The 24,136-nt window shown below is 47.1% G+C and overlaps 1 protein-coding gene across 1 annotated transcript; it reads left to right on the top strand.

Moving 5' to 3' along the window:
- Positions 1-8,679: 8,679 nt before the first annotated feature.
- Positions 8,680-19,610, top strand: LOC124087014 (keratin, type II cytoskeletal 73). Its single transcript, XM_046435591.2, has 9 exons — positions 8,680-9,196; positions 10,812-11,026; positions 11,822-11,882; positions 12,455-12,550; positions 13,257-13,421; positions 15,950-16,075; positions 16,411-16,631; positions 17,574-17,608; positions 18,379-19,610. Exons 1-9 carry the CDS (start codon positions 8,750-8,752, stop codon positions 18,633-18,635), a joined length of 1,623 nt encoding a protein of 540 aa, XP_046291547.1. The 5' UTR covers positions 8,680-8,749; the 3' UTR covers positions 18,636-19,610.
- The last annotated feature ends 4,526 nt before the right edge of the window (positions 19,611-24,136 follow it).

Below are 24,136 nucleotides of genomic sequence, written 5' to 3'. Positions count from 1 at the left end.
ATTCTATCCCATTGCTTGAATTTTTACACAAAGTGTATTTTTTTAATAATAAGAAAAAGACTAAAAGTTCTATTTTCCCCTGAATATCCACAGTGGCAGGGCATGAGGAACCACTGCAGGTTTCTATGCAGGGTCTGAGGGAGGGTGAAGCTAGAGGCCTGCTAGGAGGGCTGGCGCGAAAGCCCAGGGGAGGGTGTTCCAAGACTCACAGGACAAGGGCAAAGGAGAGAGAGGACCTGGGGGCTAACTGTAGCTAGTTCTTCCATCACCCATTTAGACTAGATATTTCTTAAGGGAGAGAGAAGACATTATCAAGGTCATGACCTTCCACAGAGCTGGACTCATATCAAATGTGCATGGGGTACTCAAGATAAATGATAAGAATGATTTTTTTTTTAAAGTATCATCTTTCACCAGAATTCCAGACTTATCTGAAAAGAAAGAGGGAAAAAAATAGAAGGGATTGCACAACCTGGTCCCACCTCTGCTTGGGAACATACAGTCTTCCCTCCTGCCACTTTTGTCATAATTATAGTTAATCTCTTTGGCTTTGACATATCCATCCTTTGTCCCTCTTTCACACTTCTGAGTTTCGGTGACTCAGCTCAGACCCCTTTTCTTCGACCCTTGCTGGTGAGGTTCCTTCCCTGGTTCTGTTAAGACACCCTCCCTCATTGCTCCTTCTCCTTCTCCAAAATCTGATCAAAGTCTACCCCTCCATGCAGGGGCCCCGATCCCTGTAGTGAAATTTATGGACTCAAATCAACATATATGTACTGAGCTCTGGAATCAGTCATACTTGGTTCAAATCCTGTCTCTACTGCTTAAAGAATTACATCATCTGGGCAAAGCACTTAATCTTTTAAACTTTAGTTTCCACTTTCAAAAAATTAGTCATAGCTATGTCTCTGTACTGTTGTAAGGATTAAGGGAGATTATTTTATAAAGCACTTAACAGTTTTAGAATACAATAATCAGGAAAAAATATCATATATTGCTGCTAACACTACAGCTTGGGGGAAGATGTAGACTTCAGCGTTCACCTTTGTAAAATGTTAATGGCAAAGGCTAACATTTATTTACATTCCCAAGAACAGTCTATATAATACCATGGTTACATAGCAGGGACAGTGTCATTATTACTCCATTTGACAGATAACAAAACTGAGACTGAAAGTCCCACAATCACAAAACTAGAAAATAGAAGAGCTGGAATTGAAAATGATGGCATTTTCCTGGCCTGGATAAAGGGTGGATGAAAGAAACCTGAGCCCAGAATATTCTCTTAGGCAGCTAGCCAAAAAGTTATGGAGTGACTGAAAGAAAGGGTCAGTGTCTTTGGGCTGCTTGATTGTTTTTTAAAAGGGTTGGTTCACCTCTCTGCAGAAGAGCTTGAAGCCTCACAGGACTTGGTTTTTCTGTTGTAAAAATAATGTCTGCTTGTTATTTTAAACTTGCAAAAATAGAAAGACGAAAAATATAAAAATCAACCATAACACAAGACAACCACTGTTGATACTGATATATTTTGTTTTTGAACATGGGTTTCTAAAGTGTTTTGTTTTAATCTCAGAAATATATAGCTATGTTCATCCTGTTCTAAGTTGCCCTAGGCCTTGTTTTCTGTGCCTAGGATTTAGTGGTCAGGCTGTTTACTTGATTTTGATTTCTCCTTTTTTCATTTAACATCGATGTAGATTTTTTTGTTAGAAAAAAATCTTGCAATTTTTATTATACACATAATGTTCCATTGGTAGACATAGTTAATTATTCTCAATTTTTTTGACATTTGTTTTGGGAAAATGTGTGTGTGTATTTATATATATTTAATTTTTTTTGGGGGGGTAGGGGGTTAGAAGCAGTTCCCACTGATTACAGGGAAGTCCCATTGGGTGGGTCTCTGAATCACCATTCTTTCTCAGCATCAGTTTCTGTTTCATCAGGGACTCTGTTCCAAAGCTTCAGGAAGACATATCTTGGATTTAAATACCATTTGGGTAGGAACCAAAAGTGTTGAAATACCAACAAACTCAGGAAACACCCCGTCTGTGAGCTTTGGGGGTATAATTACACACTCTTGATATTGCCTAGGTCAGCAGGTAGTTGGTAGATAAATTATAATAAGAAAACGCTGATAACTAAGTGATAATTATTTGACAGACTGGGCCCAACTAGATGGCATTTTTCATTTTCTTGTCACTTTTAACTCAGGGGAGCCAAACCCTGAATTTGCCCTTGGCCAGCTGCCAACTCCAGGAGATACATAAGGAGCATCTGAGCATCCCAGCAGGAAAACATTGAGAGTGTTTCCTGAGGATTGACCCCTGAGCCCTGCCCTGCTGCACAGGAGCTGGTTCAGGTGAACTAGTGTAGTGCCTGCCATTGACAACAACTGGCACCTGGACTTGGGCAGCATCATCTCTGAGATCAAGATGCAGTACAATGAAGAGGTGGTCCAGAGGAACAAGGCCGAGGCAGAGGCCTTGTATAAGACCAAGAGAGACTGCTTAGAGAAGTGTCCTGCACTGACTTGTGCACAAAAGAGTTGAAAATCTTGGTCAACAGGGTTTGTGAAGCAAGTTCACTGTGCATGGTTTAGTTACTGATCTGCATCTAGGGAGGCAGAACTCACCCTCTTCCACAACAAGTTACATGAAGCAGCTTTATTACTTACAGATAGGCATCCAGACACCTAGGATTCACTGAAGGCCAGTCTCCCAAGTCTCAGGATGTTCTGAGGCAGATGGAATCACATGCTCCATATGCATTGCAACTGAAGGACCCCAGAAAGTAGCCTCCCCTGGATTTTATCCTGTAGGGCAATGGGAATTGCTGGGCTAAAGCGTTGGAGGACATCGTGCTTCAGGGCGGGTGAGGAACAGAACCCCGGTGGGTTCCCCCTTAGCTCAGCATGTTGTATTCCCAGTTGTATTCTGCAGTTTTTCTTGAGAGCTACAAGTGAGAAAGGAAGCAGAAACTGGGTAAGTCCAAGACCACTCAGACAACTGACTGGCAGGGTGGGCCTGCTTTACTTGTCCTGTGCTTGGTGAGGTCACTTGATGTCGTATGTCTTGTCCTGGAGATTAGGCAAGAGGACCACCTATGAAAACCTCTGGGCCAGTCACAGAAGTCACCAGGGTTCTGGCTTCTTTGAGACTTGCTAGCCCTGTCAGGGGAACCGTCCCAAGTCTGCAGACATAGGCACATTGAGAGACACCAAGTGGCTCTCACACCTTTCTAGTCAGCTCCTCATTCCATGTCTGGTGGTGGTCAATGTTCAGCCCAGGTAGGTTCCTTCCTTCTACCCCACCTGTTCCCTAGTGCCTTCTACAACTACAGCCCATGAAGCACATCTTCAGGAAGTCTGGCTCCCCCAATACTCATCTGAGCCGAGCATGATTTAAGAAATAGTGGGTTCCCCTCCCACTGTACATCACCTAGGTCGCTGTCTCTGCTCTCAATGTCTGACTGGCAAGGACAGAAAAAAGGTGTGTCCTGGCCTAGGAGTTGGCTCGATGATCTCTGACAGGTACACAGCTATGCTGTGTGGCACTGTGTTAGAGTCTGTAAACAAGTCTGGATGGCGCCTGGCATTTTGCCAGAGGGAGTGGTTTGTGAAGTAACGCCAGCGAGCCATTAAGCGTGGAGATTCCTTACTGGTTGACTGATGTATCTAGTTTATGCTAATTAAGATAAGCTGTGTGGAATGTATATATACCCCTCCGGTCCTACAATAAACGGCTCCCACTCCTGCTGTATCAATCTACATAAATTGTTCGTCACCCTCCAGTTATTTTGCTGCAGCCGGACTGTGGCAGCACTGTGCTTCCCCCTCAGCTGAAAACATACATTGCTAGCAGAAAGGAATATGTCTCTTCCGGATGTTGGTCTTGGCCACAGTGACCAGATTAGGCAGGACTCATATGTTCTGGCTGAACCAGGGCTTTGAGATCTGGGGTGAGGGGCCCTGGGTTTGGCTCACCCCATGCCACCCTGGGCTCTTCCTGATTCCAGTACCAGGAGCTTCAGGTCACTTCCAGGAGGGAAAGAGATGACCTCAAAGGAATTAAGAGAGGTCCACAAACTGAAGGGCACTATGCAGAGGCTTCAAGCAGAGATCACTAACCTCAAGAAACAGGTGGGCACCAACTTGGCAGTGGTAACCGTTGGGGGGTGTTACAGAGATTCTTTTCTATTTTTCTGTATTCTCACATTTTCCACAATGAATGAAGGCTATGAGGTGGAGGAGACAAACACAGTGTGGGCAGGCGCCTGGTCTCCCAGGCTCCACTCACTGTCCGCTGTTGACCTTGGCAAGATGCCTCTCTGGAGGCAGAGCAGAAGGGCAAGGAGGCACTCAGAGGGGACAAGTTGATAGAAGTGGAGGTTGCCCTGCAATGGGCTAAGGAGGATCTGGCCTAGCGCTGCGTGACTACCAGGAGCTGCTGTGGGACAAGCTGCCCCTGGACGTGGAGATGGCCACCTACTGCAAGCTGCTGGAGAGTGAGGAAAGCAGGCAGACCCCAGAAGACATGGATGAGCAAAGGTCCTTATTGTCCTCAGTCACAGGAAGGACTCTATGTCTGCCTTCCTGTCTGTTTTATGGCTTAGATGATTGACTCATTCATTCTGAGAAATGTCAGCTGAGACTCATTCAGCAGAGGTGTCCCCAGTGCACATGCTGAGCACTAATCCTGGCCCCACATGCTGCAAGCATTTCTTTAAATGTTCCCACTCTTGGACAAGAGGGGAAGATGAAGGATTTCCCTGCCATTGAGAAATACAGAGAGGAAAGCTATTGCTTTCTTCAGCTTTGCCCAAGCAGGTGTGGTTAACCTGATACCAGCCTGGGAAAGTGGGCAGAGGCATATGGGGCAGAGGGGCCTGGGAGAGGTAAAAGTGGCTGTGCAAGTCTTGGACAGTTGTGACAAGTGAGTGGGGTGAGCAGGGCACAGTGATGATAGCAGCTGTCCTGGCTACTCTCACTTGCATAATCCAGTCTCATGCTGGAAATTGCAGACAGTGATCCTCCCAGAGTGAGACTGAATTATACATTGGGGACCAGGCCTAGGGACTCTTTCCCACTGCACATGGTTCCCTATTGAGCTCTTTCAGAGGATTTGCTCATATTCTGATTGTCTCTGTGCCTACAGGATAGCTGGAGGAGCCACTGACACTATGAGCTACTATAAGTGGCTGGGGAGTCTCCTCTGCTGATCCATCAGGGGATGCCCTTCCCTGATGCCTGAGAGGAAGAGGCAGGAGTCTTTCCTGGTGGGTGAGGGTTTGGGTCCTGCGGTGCTGGACCTTTCTCTGTAAGCACTGGTCGTGTGGCCTTGGATAAGTCACTTCTTGTCTTATGGCCCCCCATGGAGGAGATTAGAGAAACCACAGGGTCCTTTTGCACTTAGGCTCTCATGCTGTCCTCCTGGTGGAGGAAGCAGAGATCCTGCCTTTAGGACCCTCAGTCTGAGGGTAGAGAGATGGTCCAGGTGGATGGAGAGTGTGGGATGCCTGGTGTTGGTGGCCATTTTTCCTTTATGGGACACTTTAGGAGGATGCTCCTCAGTACCGGGTGGGAGACAGATGTTCAAGGACTTGAGGGGGTGCCGGGACTTCAGAGCTTCCCTGACTCTTCCTTTGTTCCCCACATCACTGGTGTCAAGCACAATGTCCACTTCTGGTTTAGCTGCAATTGGCTTCTGCCCAAGTGCCAGAATCTCTTGAAGGAGACCTGGTGCAGTGTCTGGGTCTGTGTCCAAGGTTGTGGGGCCCTCAGCGGACACTGACATCCCCCAAGGGCTCAGATCTCAAGTTGGGAATTTTGGAGATATCAGTTTGGGGCTGGGCAATGAGGCGTCAGGTCAAGAGAGACCAGGGATCCAACTCAGGGCCCTGAAGCCTATAGGTCCCCCTCCTGGAAGCAAGAGCCAGTCTTCCAGCCCTGATTTCTCATGTCATCCATTGACTTAAGCCATCCACACGTTCCTACCTGATCTGGCTCTACCCCACCTTTTATTTTCTTGGTCTACTTGAAATGGGCTCCTGGGTCAAAACCAGTTCTTTTCTTCTCCTCCCTTTATACACCTCAAAGTTTTCTTGGGAGAAAACCCTCCCAAGAGTCTTAGAGAGTCTTCAGAGTTTTGGTTGCCTTTGACCCTGCCTCTCCCTGCACCCTGCGGTGCTCAGAGTCCTCACTGTCCCCTTCCATGGGAAGAAGCAAGGGCACTTGTCCTATCTCCAGTCCTGAAAGAGGGGCATGCACTCACTACCATAATTACTAGTCATTCTCAGTTATTCCTAATGGATGTTAGCCTTGGCACTGCAACCTGGTTTTTGAAGAACTTGTTTTTATTTGATTTTATAAAGCCCCATTTGACGCATTTGCCTCCCATGGATTCATAGACCCTTGTAGTCGTCCAAGGAAGGAGCAGAGAGAAAGGTCCGTGGGGCCTGTAGCGTGAGTGTGTGCCAGCTTGGCCTGACTCCCTTCCCAGAGAAAGCCAGTGAGGATCATCCACCTGTGAGATGGGAAGAGTTAATGTGTCTCCTTCTCCAGGGATAAGGGAAAAATACAACACATCTCAGAGACCATCCTGCAGGCAGAGTCTAGTTTGATGTAGCGTCCATTGTGACCTTCTAGGCTACAGGATATGAGCAGAGTCCTGAGCCTCTACTGTTTATGGAGTAGATCTTGTGCCCTATGTTGCCTTTTAAAAGAATCAACTATTCCCAACTTGCCCCCACTCCTCCATATATTTCCAGTAAACTTCATGGGAAAGTCAATCTACTGGTAACTTTAAAAAAATACTCACTAACCAGATGACCAGATGGACCTGAGGTTCTTTTTTTTTTTTTTTCCTATGATGCTGGGAATCAAACCTAGGGTTATGCAGGCCAGGCAAGCACTCTAACACTGAGTCATATTCCCAACCCTGTGGACATGAGAATTGTTCATCATCCCCAAATTACCACCCTGCAATCTGCCCAGAGAGGAAGAATTGGATTGGGACAAGTGACCAGAGAAAGTTTCCAGGGTGGGGGGGAGGGTGGCTTCTGTGGTAAGGTCACAAGGAGTTACCTCCATCCTCAAGCTGGTGTGCTGAAAGGAACCAATCAGGGGATGGTTCTGGCTGCAGCACTCAGCATCCTCATTAGGACGCAGTTTGCTTGGTCTTCAGTCACCCTGCCTTATAAAGAAGTTGCAAAGGAATACACCTTTGTGATCATGAACAAAAAATAGAAGATTTCCCAGTGCTATTTCCTGTATTGAGATCAAGGACATCCAAGAAAATGGTTATTATTAACTAGAAAATATATACTTTGTGTTTAAAAAAAGAAGATTGAATTTGGCAACTGCATGGTAGAATGGTGTTAGGGGCACACAGAACCTCTGTACAGAAATAAAAAGGAAAGATTGGTGAACTTCATTCAAACACTGAGCTAGTGCAATGACTGCATTTTTTATGGAAGAAATTATATACTATGGATGTATCTGAGACGTGGGAATTGTGAAGCTCTTGGGTCACATACTTTGGTAATGTCAAGACCCTAGTCAAATTTGTGTCTGCCTAGAATTCTTAGCTAGGTTTTGGTTTTCTTAGTGCAGGATCCCAGAACCTAGCACAATACCAGGGGCAGGATCAGCCCTCCATAGAAACTTGTTAAACGAGTGGATAAATGAGTGAACAAACAAGTAAATGGCTGGCTAGCTGGCTGGTTGGATAGATGAATGAATAAAGCCTTCATTCATAGCTCTGAATGTGAAGTTATAAGATCAGCCAAGGGAGTCCCTAAGGCTGGGGCCTGGGTGTTTTAGATGTGTCCCTTTTGGGGGATTCTAACAAAGACAGAGTTCATTTAATGTTTGCTAAAGGAAGGGCATTCTCAACTCTCTGAGCCTCGCTCTCCCCATTTGTGAGATGTGGATTGTCGTTGCTCTTCTCCAGGCAGACTAAGTGTATTGAGTGAGCTTCTGTGTGCAAGAAGGTCTTTCAACACCAAAGCACTGGTGTCAGCCATTGTGAATGGTGAATCGTGGCAGTGATCATGATTTCAAGGTCAAGAGTGGGGAGAGAAGTTAGTATGTGCAAGTGAAAGTAAATAAGTAGTCTGGCTGGCACAGGGGACTGGGGAACCTGTTGGGGGGCATAGAAGTGGGCCAGCAGCCATCGCACTGGGCCTGAATTCCTGGTGGGGTTCTCTTCCGTGGCCCTGGGCAGCCATGAGAACTGTCTGGAGGAGCCCTGGGAAACCAGGCTTCTGGACTCTTTTCCTAATCACATAAAAGCAGCCCAGCCAGGGTCCCTGAAGCAGCCTATCTGATGCCGGCATGTTTGTGAGATCTCTCACAGATGATGCTGTCAATTAAAGGTCTCTCCTGGCACCCCTACAATCTTAGCCTCCCCCACTCCCTAGGAGAAGGACAATTGAGGCTGTGACAAACTTCCCAGCCAAGATCTTTCTAGGGATAATATGGCCAGGCTAATTACCACACGTTAATTAGGTAAGACTCAATTATATGAGCAAGGCTTGCCAGCCCAGAACTTCGGGGGTTTTCAAGTTATTTACCCAGTGCTCTGATTTTTGCTGGAAGAAAATGATTTCTTGCTCCTAGGCAAACTAAACCCACAAATTAGGGAAATGACTGTCTCCTGAGCCCTATAAAGAGGCAGACAAGATCACAAGCTGGTGAACTGTCCCACAGCTAAGACTTAGCTTCTTCTTTGAGCTCTCTGGTCTCCCTAACATGAGCCGCCAATTCACCTGCAAGTCGGGAGCTGCCTCCAAGGGGGGCTTCAGTGGCTGCTCGGCAGTGCTCTCTGGGGTCAGCTCATCCTCCTACAGAGCAGCGGGCAAAGGGCTTGGTGGGGGCTTCAGTAGTCGGAGCCTCTACAGCTTGGGGGGCGGCCGGAGCATGTCCTTCAACGTGTCCAGTGGCAGTGGGCGGACTGGAGGCTATGGATTTTGTCGGGGTCGGGCCACAGGCTTTGCTAGCAGCATGTTTGGCAGTGTGGCTCTGGGGCCTTCGCATCCAGCCACATACGTGCCTGGGGGCATCCACCAGGTCACTATCAACAAGAACCTTTTGGCCCCCCTCAATGTGGAAGTGGATCCCGAGATCCAGAAGGTGCGCACCCAGGAGCGAGAGCAGATCAAGGCTCTAAACAACAAGTTTGCCTCCTTCATCGACAAGGTGGGTCTTTCTAGTGAAATGTAAGCATGGAACTTTCCTCTTTCCTCTGCCTTTACTGTCCTTGAGGGGGCTCCATTTCTAGAGCAGAGAAAGTAGGGGACACAGCCCCAGGAGGCAGACAGCACAGGACAGATCAGAGAGGAACTGGATATTGAATCTGAGGGACAGGGGTCAGCATGGAGAGAAGAGCTAGAAAGCTTGGTCTGGGAAAGTGTCCAGGAGGCAGAGAAAGTGGCCTTCAGGCTGATAAGTGGGAGAGTGACAAAAAATGATCTTTAGAAACCAGGCAGAGGAGAGGCCAGTGGCAGCTGGAGATGTCTAGAAAGCCAGGGGTCCCAGTTCTTCCTCCTAGGGGACCCAGACCAGATCAGGCTTGGATCAAATGAAGGACTCTGTCTGCAATACACCTAACCTAGGAGACGAGACTGATGTGATCACAGGCACCAGGGCAGTGGTTCTTAAACATGGTCCTTGAACCAGCCCCATGAGCATCACCTGGACACTTGATAGAAACACATATTCCCAGGCTCTACCCAGACCTCTGAATCAGAAACTTTGGGGTGGCACCCAGCAATCTCCATTTTGACTGACCCTCTAAGTGATGCTGATGTATGCAAAAATTTGAGAACCACTAAGGAAAAAAAGTGGTGGTAGGGTCTTGAGAAGTAGAAACTTCCTGAGCATAGGTAGCAGGGGACATATGAATAGGAGTGATCCCAATGGAGGTGGCCAAGGCAATCTAGGGAGAGGGAGCCCATGCAGTATGGCAGGACTAAGGATGGAGCCCTTGGGTTTGTGAGAGTGTTGGATGCATGTGGAGGAGGGGTGGAAGGGCTGGGCACATTGTGCAGAGCATTGACCCTGTGGGTGATGTGGAACCACTTGAGGGTGTTAAATAAGGGAATGACATGATATTTTTGGACTATGTTTGGAGAATGCTTGTCTCCCCCTGCCCCTGGGGAAATGCTCAGATTGAGATTAGAGATCCAAGTGTTAAAGCGATGGAGGAGGCTCAAGATCCAAGAGCAGTGGAGCATTGACCTCCAGCTCAATGGGAGACTGGGAGGGGCCATGAACAAGGGGTCAGAAAACAGACAGAGCACAGGCTGGCCCCCCACATGTCCCAAGCAGAAGAGCCCAAGAATGGAGCAGTAAGCCCTGGCCAGCTTATGTGTCCAAGGACTCACCAGGCTACAGAGGCAGCCCAGGCAAGTTTAGGTAGGTGCAAGAAGCCAGCGGGTCTAGACCTTAACAGATTGAGAGGGGAAAGAAAATGTTGGGGTCATCCTTATCTTAGGAACTGTGTTCAGAGGAAGAGCCTCCATCAGACTAAGAGTTCTAGGTGGGGAGGGATTTAAGGCATTTTAAAAAATATTTTTTAGTTGTAAGTGAACACAATACCTTTATTTCATTTATTTATATGTGGGGATCAAACCCAGTGCCTCACAGTGCTAGGCAAGTGCTTTATCACTGAGCCAAAACCCCAGCCCTTGAGTAGCATTTTTAAGGGGCTCACCTTTTAAGTTAACATAGTGTAAGATAGCACCATTCCTTCATAGTTCTCTCCACATTGATTGTGAACTAGGTTCAAGGTGGCTGTTGATTTGGGTTCCAGGTGCGGTTCCTGGAGCAGCAGAACCAGGTGCTGGAGACCAAGTGGGAGCTGCTGCAGCAGCTGGACCTGAACAACTGTAGGAAGAACCTGGAGCCCATTTATGAGGGCCACATCAGTAGCCTGCGGAAACAGCTGGAGACCCTGTCTGGGGACAGAGTGAGGCTGGACTCAGAGCTGCGGAACATGCGGGACGTGGTGGAGGACTACAAGAAGAGGTGAGCAGGGACACTGCCTGGGCTGGCTGCCTCCTGGGGTTGGTCTTTTCCAGCAGGCACTGGGACCTATGATTCTGGCACAGATCACTGAACTTGTCTGCCCAGGCAAAACAAGAGCTTTCAATGGGCAACCACACGGGCTGGAGAGTGGACAGTCGGCTCTCAGGCAGAGTGAGGGCTGTCCTGGCAGGCATCCCTCTTTGGCATGCTCTTTCCTACTGTCCACCTGAGAGCCCCATATGTGGATAGCTCAGCCTCTTGGCTCTTAAGCACACCAAGTGTGCCCTGAGTTCCAAGAAGTCCCCTCACAGGGCAGGAGGTGGAGTTTTTGTTTGGGCTTCTCCTCTCATTTCCCTTAGGTCCTGGACATTGAAGCCATGCTCCTTCTTCTTGCTCTAGGGGACAGTTCTGGCTTCCTTGGCACTTGTGCCTCAGAATGGAGGGGAGTTGTGAGTAAAGGAGTCAGGTAGCAGGGGTTTCACAGAAAGCATGGCTGAAAGGGGCAGCAGCATGTTCCTATGATTTGGATGCTGCGTTGGAGGAGGAAGAACCTCCTCACTCCCCAGGCATCAGAGGAAATTCAGACCCCAAACATCCAGTCATTGGCCAAGGACCCAGCCCACAACTCTGGCCAAGTGTTCCTAGAGTTGGGACCATTGCATAGATATAGAATAATACCTGTTGAAAGATATGTAAGGTGGGAATCTCTCTTCTCATTTCTCAGTGAGGACACACACACACCCGCGTGCACGCACACACGCAGGTACACCTTTCTCACTGGTGCTCTTTCTGCAGGTATGAAGAGGAAATAAATAAGCGTACAACTGCTGAGAATGAATTTGTGGTGCTTAAGAAGGTGAGGATGCCTGGCCTCTGGTCTCTTAGGGGTGGGAAGAGGATGGACTGAGGCCTGTGCTCCCTGAGGAAAGGCCTGGGGCTGACGAGCCCACAGAGGAGATGAAGGCTTGTTGCTTGAGAGCCCTGGACACTTGATGGTTGTCTGGAACAGAACATTTTGGGGGTGTGTTAAAGGAACAGGAGTCCAGCCTTGGACAGTCTAGCTTATGCCCTCTGCCTAGGCCACAGGACAGGCTCTGGGAAGGGCTGAGATCACCCTTTCACCCTGCCTGTCATTGGCAAATAGCTGTGACTGTTTGTGGCTCACTGACTTCCTAGTGACTGCCACGTGGAGAAGCAGGCTCCCTTGCCCTCTTTGAAGAAAGAGGCAGGAGGAGTTACAGAGGTCTGAGGAACTTGCCTGAGGTTGCACAAGGAGTCCTGGCTGGAAGTCAGGTTTCTGTCCCTGGGTCTTGACTCCATTCCCTGGGGTGGCTATCCCCAGGATTGGTGCTTGGGTGTCATTTAGTGAGTGAGTCTTATATAGCCTCACAGGAAGGCCATATCAGGGGGTCTCTGGATTCTTCCTAGGATGTGGATGCAGCTTACATGAGCAAGGTGGAGCTTCAGGCCAAGGTGGATGCGCTGGACGGAGAAATCAAGTTCTTCAAGTGCCTTTATGAAGGTGTAAGTCTCCCCTGCCCAACTCCAGCTCTGTCTTCTAGAAGGACAGACATATATTCTTCTTATTGGTAACTTTAAGCCCCAGGGGAACTCCAATACTCGCTGCTGGAAGCTTTATAGGTCAAAGGCAGGAAGATCTATTAGCTCCTGCCTGTCCTCCAGAGGTCCCACTCACATCTTTCAGGAAACCATTGGACCTTATGGGGTTCACACTGAACTTCACTCAAGCAGATTCTCATTCCCACTTGTCTTCTCTTTGGTGTTTCCTAGGGTCTTGGCAGGAATCCCCAGGGATGGAGCTGGCACTCCCCACACCCTTTCTGCTTCTTTTATGAGCATCTGGCTTCAAGCTTTAGTCTATTGACCAAACATCCACAGGCTCCTGTGACCCTTGTGTAGTGGCAAGGCTATTTCTCTCTATCTCTCCTACTCCTGTCCTGCCTCAAGTGACAGATATAAGGGCTGCTTTCTTCTTGGTCTGCTTAAAACCTATTCAGCAGTGTTTTGATGTGAAATTTTGATATTTGATTTTTTTGCTATTGAAACTTGGGCTGGTGAGCTCTAATCTTACAGGCATTAGGGGAAGCAAGTTCATCTGTTTGGAATAGTCTGGGGCCACCCTTTTGGAATGGGGCCATCCCCTTGGCACCTTCCTCTGATCATGAAAAAACAAAACAAAAAACTGAATGCTTTCTTGTCTCCCCTGCAGGAGATTGCTCAGATGCAGTCCCATATCAGTGACACATCTGTCATCCTCTCCATGGACAACAACAGGAACCTGGACCTGGACAGCATCATCACAGAGGTCCGTGCTCAGTATGAGGACATTGCTCTGAAGAGCAAGGCTGAGGCTGAGGCGCTGTACCAGACCAAGGTGAGGCTGCACACCTGTGCAGTCATGTGTATGGGGGGCTCCATCTAGTCTCTGTTTCATCTGTCCATGATTCTCCAGGAGCCTCTGAACTTCAGCCAAGCATTTGTTCTCATTCTGAGTACTGTGCTTACCGGGAGCACAGTACTGTTCCCTGATACTGGAGGAAGCCTAAGGGAGGAGAAGACACAGCTCAGTCCTTGGGATCCACTTAGACTGACAGCAGCCATTGGACATGCACACAGCTGAATGCAAATGAACGCGGTGCTCCCAGAACCCAGACTAGGGAACTAGGCCAGGACTGACTCCCTGGAGGCCGAGTTCTGAACTGAGTCTCGGGTAGGGGAAATATGAGTAGGTGAAGCCTTGGCTCCAGCATTCATTATATAAATTAGGGGATCCTTCAGTATGATCTGGGATCAGGTAACTCCTACCTTTTCATTTAAGTCCAACTCCAAGGATAAAGAGTGAGTTTGAGTCTCTTAGATCTTAACTCCTCTAATGGTTTGGTTGTGGGAGGGGAGTGACTCTAGATAATTTGGTTTCTCAGATCAAGATGGTGACCTTTTAATTATTCCTTGCTGTTTATCAGACTCTTTCTCTAGGGAAATCACTCTTGGAAGAACTTCTTTCTCCCTCCCCTGATTCCCTGCCAATCTTGGATAGAAGGTTTGGACTGTAGTTGGGAAGGGAGGTTCTCAGGGCCCCAGAGACAACAGAGGTCAGGGTTTCTTGATATTGTCACAGATTTGAGAGTCTGGTCCCCAGACCCTTTCACATTACTGTCTCAAACCAGGGCTGGGAATGGCTGTGTTGCCTATCCATGCTGAGCTGTCAGGAGCCAGTGCTCAATCCCAGGCTGTTATGTCCCACCCCCCTCTCCAGAAGGAGTAGGCAGGTCTGCATAGACACACAGACATGATCATTGGACCATTTGCTGCTTGAAGTTATCCATACCTCTACTTCTCCATTTAGGGCTCAGTATTTATTGAGAAGAATATCACTGTGGCATTCAGAGTATTTTAGTTATTTTCCTTTTCAAGGATGAAGAATTGGTGCTCAGGATGTCCAAGTAACTTGCCAAGGGCATTTAGCTAGTCAGTGATGGGGCTGGAGCTGAGCTGAATGAACTGATTACAACTTCCTTGGTGCTTAGGCAGGAAGTCAGGAGATGGCTGAGGAAGAAGCACCGACTCCCCCCAGGGGCTTGGCTGGGCTGAGAGCTGAGTGGCAGGAGGGTGCTCACCTGATTGCCTCGGGAGTGTATGGGGCATCCCTCCTGCCCACTTATAGAAAAATGGGGAGAAGCCTCTGACAAGGGTTAGCACCGAATACTAAACATAAGGAGCATAGAGAGATTCTCCTGCCTTTGGAAGGACTCAGCAACCCCAGGAGGAATCTCAAATCTGAGGCTATGCTGGCGCTGAGCTCTCAGGTACAGAGACAGGGCAGTTTATGTCCCTAGAGTGCTGAAGGTTACACCTATTTTGTGGTTCCCTTAAGTCAAATTCTGGACTAGAACTGGGGTACTCCCTATTGACTACTCAATGAACCTTAAAGGCAGGAATAATCCTGAACCAGTACATGACCCAAAATTCATGGCTAGACGTATTGAGGTACAGATGACGTCACCCCTACCACACATACAAATGGTTCCTTCATGCTAAGCCCTCCCTCCTAGCCCAGCAAGGATTCCACAGAAAAGGATCCAGCTAACGTATCAAGAGAGGAAATCCATCTGTAGGAAGTACAGATGGACAGCTTATTGACTCCCTCTTTCATTCATTCATTCATTCATTCACCAGAATTTCCTAGAGCACTGACTAGGCACTGTGCTAAGTACTGGTAATGCAGAAATTAAAAATCCTGTCATCTATTCATTCTGAATATGACAAGCAAGGCACAGAAATGTGCCATCATGATGTGGTATGCTCTTCCCTGTGGACTGATGTGCCAGGGACAATGGGAACAGAATTGCATCTAACCAGGGGATGAGGAAAGGCCTCCTAGAGGAAGTGGCACTGCCCTGTGAGTTGGAGCCAGCTAGGGAAAAAGGAAGAACAGAGGAAAGGGGTTTCCAGGTGGAGGGAGGGGCTCAAGCAAAGACTCAGAGACATAAGAGTGGGTGAAATACCTTGGGGAACTGTAGAGCTATATGATACAGCTGGGAAGTCAGGTGATGGGCAGGGGTACTGAGAAATGAGCACCTTGAAATCAAGCTAAGAGTTTTAATTTGACCTTGACCTTGAAGTGGTACAAGGATCATAATTGGAGTTGGGTGTTACAAAGTTACCGTGTGGAGAGTATTGGATTTCCAATCGTCCTTACAGCCAAATCGAACCCAGTGAGATTAGCTGTATTTAAGGCAAACAAAAAAGTCCAATGAATGATGGTTGAAGGGGAGGTTGTGGATGGGCTGGTGATGCTGGGAGTCCCTGCCAACCTCTGCCAAACAAAGACAGAGTCTCTGTGCCAAGCAGGGCTCAGTGAGGCCCGGAGTCATGTCCCTGCTTTGGCCCCTCTCTCTCCAGTTCCAGGAGCTGCAGCTGGCGGCTGGCCGGCATGGGGATGACCTCAAACACACCAGGAACGAGATCTCAGAGCTGACCCGGGTCATCCAGAGACTGCGCTCAGAGATTGAGAGTGTGAAGAAGCAGGTGAGGGGGCTGGGCTCTGGACTCATCCCCAAGGGAGGCAAGAACTTCTGTCTGCATTCTGCATGTCAGAACCCATTTCTCATGGAGACCCTGCCCCCTGCAATACCTCGCTCCCATTGGAAGTCTGGAAGCATCCAATGGTCTTTTCATAAAGCCTCAGCTCTCAGAATAATAAGCCTTCTGGTGCTAGGTTGAGGAGCTCCACCATCATCTGGGTCCCTGGTCTAGGAAACAGGGCAGAGCAGAGGAGGGTCCAACACCGTGAGCACAAGGGGGATGCAGTGAGGCCCAGGTGCCTCAGAACTTAGGGGGAAATGCTACTTCCTGCCCCTTAGTGCTCCAACTTGGAGACGGCCATCGCTGATGCCGAGCAGAGGGGTGACTGTGCCCTTAAGGATGCCCGGGCCAAGCTGGATGAGCTGGAGGGGGCCCTGCAGCAGGCCAAGGAGGAGCTGGCCCGGATGATGCGTGATCACCAGGAGCTCCTGAGCGTGAAGCTGGCCCTAGATATTGAGATCGCCACCTACCGCAAGCTGCTGGAGGGCGAGGAGAGCAGGTGAGGGGCAGCCTCAGGGGCTGGAAGATCCTTTGCCATCTCTCTTTCCACTCAGTTTCCCAGAGTGTGGGCGTCAGGCTGCTGGAGGGCTGGAGATGCTTTTTGGCTCACCTATGGACATAGCCTGGAGCAGCGTCTGCTCTGATAATGTGACAGCAATGTCCTTTGGCTCTTGGGGGAGAATGTCAGCTTAGTGCTCCTATGTCTTTAAGGCCTCTCACAAACTTGCACATGATCCCATGTTAATAAAGAGACAGTGGACCCCAGATGTACAGTCACTTGGCAGACATCAGAATCTAGTCCCCCTCAACTAAATTGTTTTATTTTCATTATTTTTATTTTTACTGGTACTTCCCCCTCCCCCGCCCCCCCCCCCCTCAATTTGGTAAAGTAATATTGGTTTTCTATTTATCATGGTGATAGAAAAGTTTTTTTTTAAAAAAAGAGAAATGTATTTCTGATAAAAGACAGTTAAAAATACTAAATCTATGACAGTGCAAGGTGCACATGGTCACAGCAACAGTTAGAAAGAGAGTTCACGAAACACTGACATTTGAAAATTCCTGCAACATAGAGAGGAGAAGTTATTGGTCTCAAGTCACACAGTGACTTCATCAGGAGCAGTTCCTGGTCCTAACAGCTCCATGTGTATATTTATAGGGGGAGGAGCTTCCCAGCAATACAGAAATGGGCTCAAGAGAAACCTTGCAGGAGGGACCCTGGGAGGGATGGTGGCATAGGGGCCCCAAGGTCACAGGCCTCCATTCTCTGAAGTGAGGAGGGTAGATTGAGGAGGGAGGGAGATGCTTAGAGGCAGCGGTACAGGAACTCATGGAGGCCCAGCTGGTCTGGCTGATGACTTCTGCGCTAGGGTTGAGGCAGTGGAGAGGGCAACCTGAATTCCACGTGAAGGAGACTCAGTTGTGTTTTCTCTCTGTGCAGGATGTCTGGAGAATATACCAATTCCGTGAGCATCTGTGAGTATTTCATATCTCTAAGGGAGTATGTCTAGGTGATCAACAAACACAAAGGCAATGAATCGAGACCCCTGTGGAACAGTCTGGGCTCTGCTTGGTGGCCACGATTGCCACATCCTTGCCTCCCTTGCAAAAACCTGCTGCCTCCTCTCTCCCAATTCAGAGCTGCTTTTTACCCACACTGTGACATTGCACACTGACCCCTTCCCTTGAAATCTCGCCCATGCTGGGATGAAATGCCCAATCCCACCCCCGCTTCTGCCACCCCCACCCCAGCTTTCCTGCATGAAGGAACCGTGGCCTCAGAGTCCCAGCTCCCCTCTGAGGGCAGAGACCTGCGCACTGACGTGCTGTGTGAGCCAGTTTTAATGCTGTCCCTATAGGGTTCAGCCCACGCTCCTTCTAAAAGAGGCTCCAGCAAAAACTCCCTACTTTGGAAAAAAAAAACTTAACGCAAAAGAGAAATGCAAGAACAGAGCTTATCTGATACTTGAGCTTCATCTGTTCTTCAAAACTTGCTACTGTCGTTTGTTCCTGGAATGAGCAGGTGCCCAATTCGAGGGTCCTATGGGATCTGGGCTGTTTTTCCTCATGCTTTGGCTGGCTGCTCAAGAATTGAGCATGTGTCACTAAACCAAAGTTCACAGTGACTATGAACTGTTTGCTTAAGAGGGAGTCATTTAAACTAGTTGGGGCTAGGGGTTGGAAAGGACTCAGGGCCACCCCTGCCCAGGACACAAACTGATCACTTCTCTCTCCTTCCTTCACAGCTGTCATCAGCAGCTCCAATTCTGGGACATCAGGTGCAGGGGCTGGGTTTGGGCTCAGTGGTCCTGGCACCTATGGCTACCGGACCAGCTCTGTCAGTGGGGGCTATAGTGTGCTGCCTGGGGGCTGTGTCACTGGCAGTGGGAATTGCAGCCCCCGCGGGGAGGTCAAGACCAAGCTGGGCAGTGGAAATGACTTCAAGGATGCCCCAGGGAAGACCTCAGTTCTGAGCTCACCCACCAAGAAAACCACGAGATAAAGTGGCCGACAGCCCAGCCTGTTCCCCAGCATCTGCCCTGCCCAGGTTTTCTCTGGACTCTCTTCTCTAGGAAGTTCCTCTGTCTTGTTTGTCATCACTTTTTCCTTGTTTTTCTTTGTCACCAACATCTCCTCCTTCTCTTTGACCTCTCTGCCCTAGTATTCTTAGTCAAAATCCTGATTCTGGGCTAGAGTTGCTTCCCCATCCTTCTGCCTCCACAGAGACCCCTCAACTCAGCCTCTCCTTCCTGATGAGGACCTGGCCCTTTCTCTGCCTGCATGGCCCCTTATAGAGGAAGGTTCTCTCTCAAGAGTGGCACAATTCTCCTGCTATGCTCTCCACCCTGGCTTAGGCGGTCATCCGGCCAGGTGTTCCCTGGACACAGAAGACCTCAGGTGCATTGATGCATAGTCTAGGAAGAATGGTTTCCTCTTAGACCAGCACCAGCTCAGGACAGGTGCCTGGTCACAGGTGTATCTGGTATGGTCACTGCCCATTATAGAGTTGAGCGTCCCCTGTGAGGCTGGTCCTACCAACCAAGGGATCTGGGCTCTCAATCTGAGTTATTGTCCCTGTTTAGGTTTCATCTCCCTGCTTCCTGTATCCCACCAATAAACTTTAAAAACTCCTGCAGGGTCAGGTTGTCTCTCTCTCCTGAGGGAAACCTCATCTCAGACCATGTCTCTTCTGTGGGTGGAGTGGTCACTGAATGGGAACCCAGGGAACCTGAAGTCCCCTGGTTCACAGAGCCCCAAAGCATCTTTTGATTGGAGTAAAAGAGACCCTTCATGGATTGCACTGACACTCAGTGTTCATCTGTACCCCCTCCTCCCAGTAGATGAGCCTTCTAAGTTGTACTTTTCTCAATGTGGTCCAGTGAATGTGCACTCTTTAGAAATATTCAGGTCCATAGTAGGAGAAGGAGCAACCATTTGTCTGGTGGAAAGATTTAAAATTGGTTAAGAGGTTGCAGAAAGCATAACACTTGATATCTTTTTTATTCCCTGAGAAAAAACCCAAAGATAGTTTCCTCTTTCGAGTAAAGACTTAATTACTTTTGGTCCTTAGTTAAGTATGGGTGTATATGTATGTATGTGTATACATGAAATTTGGTAAGTATTTGGGTATGCACACACACACACGCACACACAGATGAGGTTTTATATGTATAAATACATGTTGTGTGTGTGTTTGTGTGTGTGAAGTAGAGGGCCATCTCTGTTACATTCACTTCTTTGTTTTGAAAACACTTGCATGCTCAGAGATGCCTCATAGGTTCCCAGGCGAGATGATGCTGTCAGGGTGCACAAGCCAGTGAGAGGCCAGTGCACATTCAGATTGAGGTTGACATGTTGTGCCTGACCAGACTCCTGTGGGTCCAGAGAGGCTACACTTCCAAGTCTAGAGCTTTGAATTTGGACTCAGACTTTGCAACTAACTGGTGATTAACAGCAAATCTATCAAACCTTTTGAACCTCAACTCTTTATCTACACACTAGGCAGAATCAGATCCCCAGATGGTCATTAAGCTAAAATGAGACAACACAAAGATTCTTGTGCTGTTCCCGGCACAAGGTTATGCTTGACAAATGTTAGTGGAAACAGAAGCTTGTCCTCTATCTTTTTGGTTCAAAAACTCGACAATGAGTTTGCTGCACGAGGCATGTGACTGCTGGTAAATCAATTCACAAAATCCAAACTTGAAACAAGACCATATTCTAAGCAATAATGTTTATTTCCCAAAGAACTAACTTCCAGAATAACCAGTTTCAGGAATGGACTCTTGGGGCCAGTGAAAGTCAGTTCAATAAATATTATGTATTATGTGCCTGGTGTGTGTTACTCTGGGGATACAGTGATGAAGAAACCTGGTCCATGACCTTATGGAGACATACCATTAAAAAAGTAAACAGACAACAACAACAACAACAAAAACAACAACAAAAAGTAAACAGAACATAGAGAACAGAAACTAAAGAAGTTACAGAGGCAGTACAGGGGGAGTGAGGGAGGGCAGGGAAGGCTCACAGAGGAGGATACAGAGATCGCTTCAGAGGTTTCTCAGGAGTTTACTAGCTGGACAAGAGGAGGAAGTGAGTTTGGGGGCCAGAGGCACTTTGTTACTGTTCTGGAGGTGGGAGGGAGATCAACAGGTGGTGAGGGGGTGCAGTGGCACCTGGGGTGGAGGAGGCATTAGCAGGGCCATACCAGAGAGGACTTCTCTCATCTGCTAAGAATAAAGATTTTGTCCTATGGAACTTGAGGGACAATTGACACCTTGTCTGTCAGGTGGACCCTGAGTCAAGAGACCTCTGCCACTCACTGGTGGTCTGAGTATGGCAGGATTTCTGCTCATTTCCCTCATCTGTAAAAGGGGTTAATAGTTTAAGTTACCTCATAAAGTTGTCACAAGAATTAAGTTTAATGAAATAATGTTTGAGGATTATTTAGTTCAGTGCCTGGGACTTAGTAACGGCTCCATGAGTTGTTGCTCTTAGCACGATAAGGTCTTAACTATTTTCTTCAAGAAAGTTGAGTGAGAAGGGAAGCAGGGTCGGTCTCATAGAGAGCAGAAGATTGATGAAAGTGAATCAGCCGATGGCCATTGGCTATTTAGAGATATTTCTGCCATGCAGTCTTTATGCTTGGGTTCTGATCATTAGTGCTGACTGCCTTAAATGAAACATGAGCAGCTTACCTTGATACAACAAAGGTCGATCTCACTCATAGACCAAGGCTGGGTAGGGCAGCTGTCCTCCATCATAGCTGTTGTAGCCCCATCACATGAGACACATGGCCTCCAAGGTCACTGAGACAGGGGAAAAGGGAGATGGAAGAGGCACATGGGCTGTTAACTACCTCATCATCCCAGATGGGATATACTTTCATGCCACTTACACTTCAGTGTCTAATGCTAGTCGCATGGATCCAAGTCCCCATGGAACCTCACTGGAGGCTGGGAAATGAGGAGGAGTGTGAGGCCATTTGGTGTGCTCTGGCAGTCAGTGGTGCAAGCCTACTCAGCCTAGAGACCCTGTGCCATTGCTAGGATGAGTATTTTTTTCCGTTGGCCAGTTCTGGGAGGATGCTGGACATGTTCTCTGGGGTCCATGCAGATAATCTCCCTTTGGTTTTGACAATACAACTCTAGACAGAGGGCCATAAGCTAGATCAGGCTGCATGTTATATTTATATCTCCTTTGTTTTTCCAAAAACTCCACCAGGAAATGTGTCGAAATCATAAATGAATTCAGCAAAGTAGCAGGATACAAAATCAACCTCATAAATCAATTGTGTTCTTATCCAATAACAAATCAGCTGAGAGAGAAATGAGGAAAACCATCCCATTCACAATAACATCAAAAACAAAACAAAAACAAAATAAAACTTGGGAATTAATCTAACAAAAGAGCTAAAAGACCCTACAATGAAAACTATAGGACATTAATGAAAGAATTTGAGGAAGACTTAGAAGATGGAAAGACCATCCATGTTCCTTTTTTTTTAGTTGTAGATTTTTTTTAATGAGAATTTTTTTTTAGTAGAGTTCTCTTCAGAAGACTTCACAGTCAATAGGAAGTGTCACAACATCTTTCTTTTTATTATTTATTTATTTAAATTAGATATATCTGACAGCAGAATGCATTTTGATCCATTGTATACAACTTTTCATTTCTCTGTTTGTACATGATGTAGCATCACACCAAATGTGCAGTCATACATGTACCTAGGGTAATGATGTCCATCTCATTCTACCATCTTTCCTGCCCCCATGCACCCTCCCCACTTTCCCCTCCCTTTGCCCAATCAAAGTTCCTCAATTTTTCCTATACCTCCCCCCTCCCAGTTATGGATCAGTATCCACTTATCAGAGAACATTTAGCCTTTGGTTTTTTGGGAATTGGCTTACATTGCTTAGCATAATATTTTCCAACTCCATCCATTTAACTGCAAATGCCATAATTTTATTCTCTTTTATTGCTGAGTAATATTCCATTATGTATATATACCACAGTTTCTTTACCCCATTCATTACTGAAGGGCATCTGTGTTGCTGCCACAGTTTAGCTATTGTGCATTGAGTTGCTATGAACATTGATGTGGCTGCATTACTATAGTATGATGATTTTAAGTCCTTTGGATATATAGACCAAGGAGTGGCATAGCTGGGTCAAATGGTGGTTCCATTCTAAGTTTTTAAAGGAATCTCCATACTGCTTTCCAGATTGGTTGCACCAATTTGCAGACCCACCAGCAATGTATGAGTGTGCTAGATTTTCAAAGAAAATATTGAATAGAAGTGGTGAAAGAGGGTATTCCTGTCTTGTTCCAGTTTTTAGAAGGAGTGTTTCCATTTTTCTCCATTTAGAATGATGTTGGCCTTGGGTTTAGTTTAGCATAGATAGCTTTTACAATGTTGAGGTATATTCCTACTATCCCTAGTTTTTCTAGTGTTTTGAACATGATATGGTGCTGTATTTTGTCAAATGCTTTCTCTGCATCGATTTATATAATCATATGGTTCTTATCTTAAGTCTATTGATGTGATGAATTATATTTATTGATTTCTGTATGTTGAACCAAGCTTGCATCCCTGGAATGAACCCCACTTGATCATGGTGCACTATTTGTTTTTAGAATTATATTTTTCTAGTTGTCAATGAACATTTATTTATTTATTTATATGTGGTGCTGAGAATTGAACCCAATGTGTCACACATGCTGGGCAAGTGCTCTACCACTGGGCTACATCCCCAGCCCCAACTATTTTTTTAAAATATGTTTTTATATGCAATTTGCCAGAATTTTTTTGAGAATTTTTGCATCTATGTTCATCAGGGATATTGGTCTGAAATTTTCTTTCCTTGATATGTCGCTGCCTGGTTTTGGTATCAGGATGATACTAGCTTCATAGAATAAGTTTGGAAGGTTTCCTTCCTTTTCTATTTCATGGAATAATTTGAGGAGTATTGGTATTAATTCTTCTTTGTAGGTCTTGTAGAACTCAGATGTGAATCCATCTGGTCCTGGGCTTTTCTTGGTTGGTAGGCTTTTGATGGCATCTTCTATTTCCTTTCTTGAAATTGACCTGTTTAAATTGTTTATGTTCTCCTGTCTCAGTTTGGATAGATCACATGCCTCTAGTAATTTGTTGGTGTCTTTGAGATGCCGCAGTCTGGCTGGGCACAAATCAAGAACCACTCAAGCAGGAACAAACTTTATTTTCGAACTCCCCCGAACGCCACCCACGTGGCCTTCTCCGGGACACACCACACACCAACTGGAACTCCCACCACCCGAACTTCACCAACCAACGCAAACTCTTTAGGAATCCCCTCGAGAGCTCACCCGGAACTCAACGGGAACTCCGCGAGAACTCAAAAGTCATCATCTTAATGGCTCGTTGGCATCACCTCTCAACCACTACTTCTGGCAAAAATGCCATGCGTCATCCCGACTCGGCTATGGCCCTCAACATTGAGATTTTCTCTTTTACTGGA

This window comes from Marmota monax, unplaced genomic scaffold (assembly GCF_021218885.2).
Source record: "Marmota monax isolate L192 unplaced genomic scaffold, Marmota_monax_Labrador192_F-V1.1 WCK01_AAM20220418_F8-fsc00012, whole genome shotgun sequence".
NCBI lineage: Eukaryota > Metazoa > Chordata > Mammalia > Rodentia > Sciuridae > Marmota > Marmota monax.
Note: the sequence above shows the minus strand (reverse complement) of the source record. Positions and strands in the feature narration are given on the sequence as shown.